Here is a 12347-nt window from a genome sequence, read left to right as displayed (position 1 = left end):
TCTATCTATCTATCTATCTATCTATCTATCTATCTATCTATCTATCTATCTATCTATCTATCTATCTATCTATCTATCTATCTATCTATCTATCTATCTATCTATCTATCTATCTATCTATCTATCTATCTATCTATCTATCTATCTATCTATCTATCTATCTATCTATCTATCTATCTATCTATCTATCTATCTATCTATCTATCTATCTATCTATCTATCTATCTATCTATCTATCTATCTATCTATCTATCTATCTATCTATCTATCTATCTATCTCTACGCACGCTCAAATCTTCCTATACAAACCCCACTGCACCACCTGCTTAGCTCACTGCAGAGGGTGGTGAAGGTGACACAGGGCATTACCAGCACCCACCTGCCTTCTGTTCAGGAGAGGCACACAACACTTACTGCCTTAGAAAGGCAAACTGGATCATTAAAGAACTTGGCCATCTCACTCCTCCCTCGACAGATGAGTCAGGACCAATGGCACTAACACCAGTAGATTCAGAGACAAGTTCTACTCATAAGTCAGAAGGTTGCTGAATTGTAAGAATTCAAATATTGCATCATAATAAACAGTGTGAGTAAATATATATGTATGTGCACATGTATATTTAATACAACTGCATAGCGTATTGTCTGTACAGTATATACTGGATATATGTTGCATGCTATGTATCCATTTTGTTTTTGTTTCCCGTGTGATTGTTTGTTGGTATTGTGTCATTGTCAACTATTCAGAGGATACATGAAAGTAAGAATTTGAGTATACACAACACTAAACTTGACCTGACTTGATAAATGCTGCTGCCACCCACTACTAGTCGGGTCACTTTCAGTAGCAGGTGTCTGTCATCGCCTGAGGCCGAACTTAGGAGCCAACCTGAGGATCACACTTTTGTCTTTTACTTTCCCCTTATTTTAGGAACTGTTTTCGTAAATATTATAAACACTGAATTGTTTAATACTTTAGTGAGTTACAAGACAGCTGTATATAGTATATACTCTATGAGGTTCATTTTAAAAGTGTTAATTTTCCAAATTGCACCATGACCAGTTAATATTTAGTCTTTAAAGTGAATCTTTTCACGTTCTGTGAACACTGCAATTACCGTTGAGCACAAGTAAAAAAAAAAAAAAAAAAACAACTCCTAGAACCGGCTTTTCTTTTTACCCATTTTGTGTTTAGCTGTTATGTGATACTATTGAGTCTACACTTCAGGGCTGTCAATTTTTTTTTTTTTTGTTACATTAGTAAAGTAACAAATGGACTGCTTTGGCTTTAGAGGTCTGCATCCTCGGGCATTTATGACATCTCACAGATCCCCACTAAAGCACAGGAATGTTATCAGATTGGGACATTTCACACTTTGCTGCTGTTTGTTTTTTGGGGTACACAGTTGTGTATCTCTGCTGTTGGGCACTACTTTACCCTGACATGTATTTCATATTTTATTCATCCTATACAGATTATTAATGCAGTACAATGTGTTGTGCAATTAGAACAATCTAGACAAGAACAGGCCATTCAGCCTAACAGAGCTCTTAATTCCTCTAAAATGATATCAAGTTGAGCTTTGGAAGACCCTAAAGTCCTACTGTCTACCAGATTACTTGGTCATTTATTCATTTATTACATATGTCTGTGATTCCTTGTGTGAAGAAAAACTTCCTAATATTTGTGAGAAATTAATCCTTAACAGGTTTCCAACTGTGTCCCTGTGTTCTTGATGAACTCATTTTAAAATAACAGTCTGATTTACTGGACTAATTCCTTTCATAATTTTAAACACTTCAGTCATGTCACCTCTTAATCTTCTTTTGTTTAAACTGTGAAGGTTCGGTTCTTTTAGTCTTCGTAACTCTTCCTCTGTAGCTCTAAATCAGCCTAGTCGCTCTTCTCTCGATTTTTTCTAGTGCTGTTATGTCCATTTTGTAGCATGGAGACCCAAACTGCACACGTAACTCCAGATGAGGCCTCACCAGTATGTTATAAAGCTTCAGCTGAACCTCCTGTGACTTATTTACAGAAGCACAAGAAAAAAAAATACATGCAAATGAATAAGCATTATCATGTAAATAAATATTAGAACAAACAAACAACCCCCCAAAAACACATAAGAACTTTTGAATAAGAGAGCTCCTGCTCACAACCCCAGGCTTGTAGGTGGGATGCGGTCAAATGTGCCTGGTTGTACTGCAGGTTTAAAGGCCTTGACATTGAACACAAATCTAACATACTAATTGAAGTTTGTTCATTCCAATGCCCCCCTAGTCAAGTCAGCACTTGACCAGGGTCGGAATGGTTCAGTCAATAGAGTATTAGTTCAGTGTCACACACGCATATCTGAGGTGCACCTTCTGGGCTCATCCAAAGTAAGCAATACCACCCCTGGATAAGAGGGGGCAGTATCGTTTCTGTTCACTCAGCACCAAGAAGACACTCAATGAAGGCAGCTCAGTACACCCCTTCTTGTCAGAGTGCTATACATTTGAAGCGCCTCGTTTACATGTATGTTCAGCCCAGGATGGAGCTCTACCCCAGACCTGACCCACTGCTTAATATGGCACTGCAGTCTTGTATTTTTGCTTGTTTGCTCCACCCAGCACTATTTCTGTTATAATTGACTAATTTATAAAACAATTATTTTGGATCTCATGTCATACCTCACACAGCCACAACACGTCTGTGTCCTGTGTCAATCCACATTAATCAGGAAGATGTATATTATCTCCCTAGGCGGAAACCTGGACAGATTCAGTCAGTCTTTCAATGACTGGATAACATATTTTAGTTTTAATTGTCATGTGCTCACATTCACTCATTTCCAGACCCCTCCTGCCTTTTCCACTCTGTCTGATTGTATCAAGTGAAAAAGCGTCCAGCATTAAAATAGCATCTGAAATAAGACATTTTGGCTGGTTCTCTGCAAGAAACAAATGTCATGGTACCTCACCTTGCCATGACATGGAAAGTTCATCCAACTTACTTCAAACCGATCGAATATTCTGTGTTAATGGAGGCAGGCCAGTTCTGAGTGCTTTCCACTTTACTTTTATCCTTGTTCCATATTCTTTCCACTTTCAGACAAGCTATGCCTGCGACATATTAAAATATTAATGGCTACAGTTAGACAACGTATTTGGTCATTTTTAATTAATGTTTTATTGATTAATCCAGAAATAAGCAAGCAGATGGTTCAAAGTTTACCATGTTTTGCAGACTGTGGGACAAATAGCCCCCTGCGAAGGCAGATTAAGAAGTCCATTTGTGCTTGGAAGCAGCTAAATACTGAGTGTAGTGCTCTTGAAAGCCGACTTTTGACACTGTTTATTTGATCCTCACAGGTTATTTGCTGAGGGAAATTAAGAAAGCAGACATCCTACTTCCAGCTGAAGAAGTTACCCCTGTGGCCCCGGTTCCTAAAAATGTGCTGCTGATTATGGTGAGTTAGGCTTTTAATTTAAGGTGTTTCTGTAATGTTGCTGTTTTCTAATGACTCGATTGACATCTCAATTTCTTAATGGCAGTTTTAAAAAGCAGTTCTGTGAAACTGATTTCTTAGAAATACCCAAAGCATAGTCTTTGAACCCCACTTTACCAGTGTCACACATTAGTCTGTCTTTCTCATACTTAGTTTGTCTCCCTTAAAATCAAACCGCTCAGCACTTAAGATGCCTTGCTGTTCAATGGCACAGCGGTCCTCCCTTTATACTTCGGTATCTTACACAGGGGATGAGTTAAACTCACATTTTAAGAAATCAATCCACTGTGGCCTATCAAACCTCTGTGAGTTGTGGGATGGCACTGTTCGATAAGATCAATGTCTGTGGGGTCTGGAGGGGCCCTCCTTGCACAAAGTAACAGCACAAAGTAATATCATACAGTAGAGACCATGTTTGTCATTAGAGAGAAAAGAGCAGCATACTTCATTATTTGGCGGAGCGGTGGCGCTGAGGCTAGGGATCTGCACTGGCAATCGGAAGGTTGCCGGTTTGAATCCCGTAAATGCTAAAAAAGACTCTGCTTTGTTGGGCCCTTGAGCAAGGCCGTTAACCTGCAATTGCTGAGTGCTTCGAGTAGTGAGAAAAGCGCTATATAAATGCAAAGAATTATTATTATTATTATAGCACAATGGTTGTGATGGCAAAGAAAAGGGAGACATTTTCCAAGTATAGTACACCAGTGCTGTTTATATTACCTGTGCCAACTGTTATGTGAAATAAATTTTGAAACAAACTGCTTACCTTTTCTTCAAAGAATGGAGTTTCCTTCTAAGCTCTCACTGAAATTTCCCTTTCTCTGGTGCTTCTGTGTCTGTGGAAGTGGATTATTAGGGTGTCTGAGAACTTCTTATAGTGGTATGATGTGACACGAACACATTCTTAACGCTGTTTACTACTATTAATTTATTTAGTATATAAAAAGACAAACACATGCTGCAAATGTAAATCAAGGGAGGGAGCAGTTTTAGAAGGTTTTATGTTAAATTTTGCATTTATAATTCAAAGTAGACATCATCCATTGATTTATCAGTAACCAACTACTGGTCATCTGCTTTTCCTTGGGTGCAGGGATGACTGCAAGGCAGTGAGATGCCAGTCTATCACAAGACACACAAACGAGGCCGGTTTGGAGTCACTCAGCATTAAGTATTAGTAGAGAAAATAATGTTTATGTCACATGTCTAAGAAAAAACAGCAGATGTTTGAACTCCTCATATTTTGATTTCACTTTTGCCAAGAGAGCCAGTATTTACAGCTTTATGGGTCTTTTCTAAATGTAACTTAAAATGTGCCTTGGCCTGAGAATGTTTGAATGGATGAAGATGGTGATCTTTAGGGGCATCTGACACATCCCTGTCCATTCTGTTCATAGCAATACTGACAATTATCTACACAGTGGGCTTTGTGCTCTTCTTTAAAAAGGAATGCATTTAGTTTTGTCCAAAAAAAAAGAAAATGTCTGAACTCAGCACAAAAAGACAAAGAGTTGTTTGTTTATGCTCACATTTTAGGAGCAACTACAAAAGCTTGAAGTTGAGATAAAAGAGGTAACCAAGAACAAGGAGAAACTGCAGAAGAACCTGTTGGAGCTGACAGAGTACACTCACATGCTTAGAATCACGAAGAACTTCATCCAGAGGACTGCTGAGGTAAAAGTCTGCAAAAGCTAATCGCTTGAGGGTCCGCGAATAGAAGTGCCTGGGCATGGCAGTTCAGAGGAAATTACCAATTTCCAGTTTTAATAATCATACACAGCTTTTTAAAAAGCCAGTAACTCAAGAGTAGCTGTGATTCATCTGACTTACCATATGACTAATTAAACAGACAATTTGTAGGGTCATTATTGTCACGTGTACAGAGTAGAGTGAAATTGTTAACTTGCACATGCTAATCAATGTTAACGCTCACTGTGGACTATAAAATAAACTCTGTGTTTCCCACAGTTGCCTCTGTTCCAGATGAGGTTAATCTTCTTTATGCTCACTTTCACTCAAAGTACAAAGGTACTGGCCCCAAAGCCATCTTGTGTTCTCACTGTGTGCAGATAATGAGAGGACGCCTTTGACAGTAAACCCCTGTCGTATTGCTAGGCCTGACAGCACGAACAGTTACATGTTCTGAGCAAGTTCCCAACTGCTGCCTTGTATCTTTAAAATGTCTTTGGCTAAGGATGTAGTTGCTTTTGGAATTTTAAGTTGATCAGCAGTGTAATCTGTGCTTAAACAACTAAATGAGTACCAACCTGTTGCACTTAGCCATCATAGTAAAGTGCATTGAGAGGCCGGCCATGGCACTGAAACTCTGCAGTTGTATCAGTTTGCGTCTGGTCCAGTCTGCATTGTTGGCAGTAGATTTTTACTGATAAATAGAAGAGAGGATTTGAGAATGAGTATCAAAGTAAAGTCTCCATTCATCTCAGTCCACTGACATTTTAGCCATAGGTTATATGTCCCTATTTTTCCTGGCAGTCATTACTGGTATATCCTGTCCTGACTTGTAAAGAGCCATTGTCCTTGGGATGTACCTTATACAGTTTAATTTGACTTCTGTATGGATAACTTACACCATTTTTTTGTGAACTCTTCATTTCACTACCTGCTTACTTGAATTACTGATCTTATAAATACAGAAGTCTTGGTTTTGTTAAACATATCTTTTATGACCTCCCACAACCAGTCATTTCTTCCTTAAATGTCAAGCAAGTCTTTGCCACTGCTCCTTTCCAAATTCCAGGCCTATCCGACTGGTGATAGGGTGGTTCTTTTAAGCCGTAGCCCTAAAGCACTTCTAGTTCAACTTAGGATTTTCTTTGTAGTGCTGGGCTTAGCCCTGTAAAACCCCTGGGAGATGAGCAACATCACATTTTGTATACCTCTACGTCCGTCATTAATTCATTATTTTTGACCCATAAAGGTTGACTTCCTGATGTTTATAATGGCTGTTAGGTAATACCAGCCCTGAGTCTGTGCAGATTCACACCTGGTTTCTGTTGTTAACAACATCATTTGTATGAAATTTGATATGGAGAGGCTCATTCAAATAGAGCTGTAATACAAACATACATCCTAAGGGCAGCAGTCCTCATCTCTCCACAACCATTCCCACGCACCCAATTTAACCACATACATTATACTATATTGATAATGGCCTATTGTTCCGGTATAGCTCAGCTTGCCATTAATTGTGCTTGCACTTGTGAAATCATAACTTCTGTTTATAGTAGATCAGACTCCAGAGAGCTCAATTATATTGTGACTTGGCTCTTAGTGATTGGTTACAGCTGTTTGAATGTGGCTGTGTTTATTCATATTTTCTGTCATTAATATATTATTATAATAACATATATAGGGCAGCACGGTGGCGCAGTGGTAGCGCTTCTGCCTCGCAGTTAGGAGACCTGGGTTCACTTCCCGAGTCCTCCCTGCGTGGAGTTTGCATGTTCTCCCCGTGTCTGCGTGGGTTTCCTCCGGGTGCTCCGGTTTCCTCCCACAGGCCAAAGACATGCAGGTTAGGTGCATTGGCGATCCGAAATTGTCCCTAGTGTGTGCTTGGTGAGTGAGTGGGTGTGTGTGTGTGTGTGTGTGTACCCTGCAGTGGTCTGGCGCCCTGTCCGGGGTTTGTTTCCTGCCTTGCGCCCTGTGTTGGCTGAGATTGACTCCAGCAGACCCCCGTGACCCTGTGCAGCGAGCGAGCGAGAGAGGGCTGGCCGTATAAGGCCGAGAAGGCAGTTAAAGAATGCACCGAGCTTGTTTTTAAAGAGACAGATTCCAGCATTGTTTTAACCTCGTATTTGATGAAGACTTTTTTCTATTAGATTTTAACCTCAACTTCACTTCTGTTTACAGCGATCAGTTCGTAGTGTGCATTGTTGCAATGTTACTTATCTTGGTTGTTTATTAAATTACGGATTTTTCAAATATTCATGTTTTTTCCTGTGCTTAAAACTCATTAAAAAAAAAAGTGTTTACAGCGAGCAGTTGCTAAGGCTGTAGTGTGAATTCTTGCAATGTTACTTTTCTCTGTTCAAGGTTTTCTCAGTGTTATTCAATGTTTTTACATTTAGTTTACTATTACGCTGTGCATTCTATGGTATGATTAACTATTTTTGTGCTTAAAAATCTTTCAAAAATATATTCACATACAGTTTGTACGGTCTGGAACGGATTAATTGTATTTACATACAATCCTGTGGGGGAAATTACTTCGGGTCACGACCAAATCGGGTTACTACCAGAGTTTTGGAATGAATTATGGTCGTGACCCGAGGTTCCACTGTATAATTTTTTTTAATATAGCAAGAGCCATCGCACCTTCAGTATGAAGAATTTCCCTCTCTGGAGAAGGACTACTTGGTGGACTATTCAAATATGCAGAGGATGGGAGCCAAACTAGGGTGCGTATGTCAATGTTGGAGTTCTCCGAATTATGTTAAGCATTTATCTCATCTAATTTCCAATCTTTCAGTAAAAAAACCAGCCTTTGCAATTAGTACAGTGCTTTTTTTTATTATTAAAGATGTTTCTGACTGTTGTGTAACTATAAAAAGAACAGACAGAAGTTAGGCAGTTTAGGAAAAAGAAGAGAGATTTGTCTTGATTAATTATTAGTTTTGCCTTTGACAGTGCTCTTAATTAGTTAATTTGGTAAGGCTTCTGCTTTATTTTCCTTGCCTTTCCCTGTAAGAAACAGGATAAACCAATTTAATAAGGATGATAGAAATTATGAATGGATTAGGTTTATACAAGTATGACAGCTGTGTATATGTATGTATATATATTGACAAATAGGACAGGATGCAAAACACAGAACAGGGCAACTGTTAGTGTTCGATTTTGTCTTTGCACAGATAAGCAGTTTTATCATACCAAATCTTAAGGATGATGTACGATGTTGTATGGAGTTGTTGCTGTTGGTCCAGGTTCTAGTGGAGGATTTCTCTTGCGCTGGAGTGTATTCTTTCTCTTTGTGACGTGGTCCTTGGTTTGTAGTGTGCTGTCTTTTTCTCGTTCAGGCACTTTGCTATGTCATCTGCAACTTCACAGGGAAAAGCATTACTCTTTTTTAGGCACAAGAGTGTAGATGCGGTAATTCCTCTCTTGAAGTAATGGCTGCTTCTCAGACTGAGCTCAGTTTGTGCCACAGAGCTTGGCTTGGCCAAAAAGATATCTGCTTTCAGGTCCACAAAGAGAAGAGATGGTCATCTTAGAGATGGTCAGCTTTCTGCTCCCCAAAGAGGGAGCAGCTCATCAGCTTTCAGATTTCAGAGACCGCAAGATAGTCATTTTAGAGAGTGCCCATAGCTTTTTTTTTTCCCCCCACAGAGAGAGTTTAGCTAGTTTTTTAAGCAAGGAGAGACCTTGGGTGATTGGTTTAAAGTCACTTCCAGTGCCTGCTCATTGGCATGTTCTTTTGTCCATCACAGTAGTTACTCATTAAATTATAGCTGTTTGTTCGCACCTGGGTGTTCACTTGGTGCCTTCTGGTCTCAAAAGAGTCTTCAGAGATGTCAGTTCAACTCTGATTTACACCTTTGTTATAAGATGAAGTCCAGGACTGAGACTGGTATGAAATGCAATTCACTCACTTACTGAAATGTAGGTGGAGGTTTGGTGCAACTGGATTTCTGCATTGCTGTTTTAACAGGCCTTGTGTGCTACTAAAGCCTACCAGAATGGACAATGCCCAATAGGTCCTACAGCATTGTCATACCTAATCTTAAGAGAATTGGTTTTACTATTATATCATTTTTTTACTTGCAGGTTTGTGTCCGGCTTAATCCACAGAGTAAAAATTGAAGCTTTTGAAAAAATGCTGTGGAGAGTGTGCAAAGGCTACACCATCCTCAGTTATTCGGAGATTGACGAGTACATTCAAGACTATGACACAGTAAGTGCTGACATTTCATTCTTGATTTATTTTCATGTGGAATCCGAGGCAGTCCAGTTAATTGTATTAGTTTGTCACAAAGTTTTTTTTGTATACCATTAGATAGATAGATAGATAGATAGATAGATAGATAGTTTATTAATCCCAAGGGGAAATTCACATACTCCAGCAGCAGCATACTGATACAAAAAACAATGTTAAATTAAAGAGTAATAAAAATGCAGGTAAAAACAGACAATAACTTTGAATAATGTTAACGTTTATCCCCCCGGGTGGAACTGAAGAGTCGCATAGTTTGGGGCAGGAACGATCTTCTCATTAGTACATTATAACAGTAGCACGCTGCCCCGAAAGTGTGCCCATTTTCAGGTACTTTTCTCAGCTCTAATATTGTTTTCTTTTCCTTTTCTAGACAAACGCTTGTAGGTGAGAGATACACACACTTTGCAGTCAATTTGTTCAGTTTTTTTTTTCTATTTTGTGTGTGGACCTCGGGGTCTTTATAATTCAAAACAGTGGGCTATAGTTGCAACAGAATAGCAAAATCTCCATGTGGCACTTCTTATTCTTATTCTTTACACTTAGTCATTCTGGAATGTAAACTTAGGGGAAGTTGATAAGATTTGTAATTCAACAGTATATTATTATATTCCTGAATTTAAAAATTGATATACTTTACACTTGGGCACTGTGTGGAGAAGGGAATATGTCATTTAGTTTAGTTTAGCACCATCAGTTTTGAACCTTCATGTAGTGTTACTGTTACAGAGTTTTAAATGTGCCATGTTCATACCATCCCGAATTGATGACTTGATGACATCAGAGCAAAAATACATAACTGCAAACTGGAATTATTTTTTCTTTGTATTTTGACTAGCGTTTGTGCTACACAGCGCTTGGACCCACAGTAGGATACCTGCTCGCTTAATTCTTTGTGTACTGGTGTTGTTTGGGTTGTGGGTTCAAATCTCTTTGAAACATCCAGTGATGTCTGCTTAGCGTTTGACTGTGGTTCATGGAATTCATTTGAGGAATGGGAAAAAGTTTATCATCTATATGTATGTATATACAGTATATGTTTATATTGTTAGGAGTGGAGTGTGCTTTATAATACATATTTGTAGATCAAGTGAATACACTGAAGTTTAATATTTATCTTGTTATTTGACTGAATAAAGTTTAAGTTTAAAAAAAATAAAATCTATCTGTCTATTATAGGTAGGATTAAGAAATTAATGTTCACCATAATTTCAGGACAGAAGTGTTGATATATATTGTTGTATGTTGTATTTTTAACATTATTTTCCCTTGTTTTGTTTCAAGGGGGAAATTACAAAGAGTGTTGTGTTTTTAGTTTCTTATTGGGGTGAACAAATCGGACAGAAGGTGAAGAAGATATGCGATTGGTAAGATGCTTTTTTGATGCATTCAGTTCTTTGAATTTTTTTAAAATCCAACTCTGGACTAATGCTGCATTCCATTAACCATGTGAGGTGGATGGCAGAGCTGGGAATGTCAACACACTTGAGTTGACTACATTCCAGTAAAACATTCAGAAAACGCCTCCTGGAAAAACTTTGTTGTGCTTGCGCCATCAGAATAAACAGCAATTGATAACAGTGCATTACACAGTTTTCTGCACATCCAAGCACTGTAGCAGCATCTCCACAGCTAGAAACTGGACAGTACTGTGCGTGCAACTGATTTAATGAATACTGATAAACAGTAAATACTACACCATTCACTAAAGTTTACAGCTTGGATTGACATCATGTTCTGAAGTCAGACAAACTCGGACTTGTCAGACCAGCCCTGAGTTTCTGAGTTGGAAATCACACTTAAAGGGGACATTCCAGTTGAAAATTCTGACTAGGAACAACTTGGAAATTCCGACTTCCCACTTCAAATGGAATGCAGTATTACAGCATTAAGTATACATATATAAAATCAAATTGAAAGATTTGGAAGTTTTAAACAGTTTAAAAGACGTATAAGGCATAGTAATCATGTCAAGACCTGGACTGGATATCCGTGATTAAGTCATTTCTAAATTTGCTATGCTGTGTTTGATACTAAGAAGCCTTTGTGGTGTAAAGTGAGCGCAGCGGTGGATTTCTCCTGTACCAGGGATCCATACAGATGACACATTCACAGTAGACATAATGGCTGGGGAGGAACTGAGACTGATGAAAATTATGTACTTCATTCATGATGTGATAAAGAATGTTTGCCATATGGTGAATTAAAAAGGCTGTATTGTGACAGGGGCTAATCTGTTATGGTGGAGTTAACAGCATGGTGACTCGCCAGCAACGCTAAATACATAAAGCTTGGTAACGTACTGGGAAGTCCCACGGTGACAGTGTGCACCTTTTTATATATATTTATATATATTTCTGAATATCACAGTAGGATACAACATTCAGTCTTCCTGCTGCTGCACATCATGCTAGGGATCTGTGGCTTTCCACCATAAAGATTTTTGTGACATGTGTATTAGGCACTAGGGCACCTGAATATGAAACAGGGCCAGATATAAGTGATGCATTCTTGTAAATTAGAATCACCTCCACAAAATGAAAATGTATTGGGCTGTTTTTGACTTGTGGTGTTTATACGTTGTAAAATGAACTGAAATTGTAAAAACCCCAGGGTGAACTTAGGTTAGGCCTGGCATAAACTCTACAGGACAGTCTTTGTTGCAGTCATGTGACTTTACTCTGTCATTTCTTTCTTAGTTATCACTGCCACATCTATCCATATCCCAGCAACAGTGATGAGAGGAAAGAAGTCGTTGAAGGGCTGAAGACTCGTATTCAGGATCTACACACTGTACGTGTTCACTAAAAGACGAGTTGTTTGTTGAGATGGCACAGTAGAATGAGCAGATTCTGTTACACAGGCATTAACAAGCAGACTTGATTTACCTACTTTTCTCTGCTGATCAC

At 38.7% G+C, this 12347-nt stretch overlaps 1 protein-coding gene across 1 annotated transcript in view; it reads left to right on the top strand.

Annotated features, from left to right (window-relative positions):
* LOC114669096 (V-type proton ATPase 116 kDa subunit a 2-like) overlaps positions 1-12347 on the top strand; it is a 36724-nt gene that overhangs the window by 10109 nt on the left and 14268 nt on the right. Inside the window, exons 3-8 of the mRNA XM_028825222.2 lie at positions 3355-3452; positions 5025-5162; positions 7809-7906; positions 9273-9399; positions 10723-10805; positions 12138-12231. Coding sequence (XP_028681055.1) covers positions 3355-3452; positions 5025-5162; positions 7809-7906; positions 9273-9399; positions 10723-10805; positions 12138-12231 — 638 coding nt within the window. The remainder of the gene's footprint in view (positions 1-3354; positions 3453-5024; positions 5163-7808; positions 7907-9272; positions 9400-10722; positions 10806-12137; positions 12232-12347) is intronic.

The sequence above is a fragment of the Erpetoichthys calabaricus genome, chromosome 18, assembly GCF_900747795.2.
Source record: "Erpetoichthys calabaricus chromosome 18, fErpCal1.3, whole genome shotgun sequence".
NCBI classification, from domain to species: domain Eukaryota; kingdom Metazoa; phylum Chordata; class Cladistia; order Polypteriformes; family Polypteridae; genus Erpetoichthys; species Erpetoichthys calabaricus.
The sequence above is the reverse complement of the archived record's forward strand: the minus strand, read 5'-3'. Positions and strand labels throughout refer to the sequence as shown.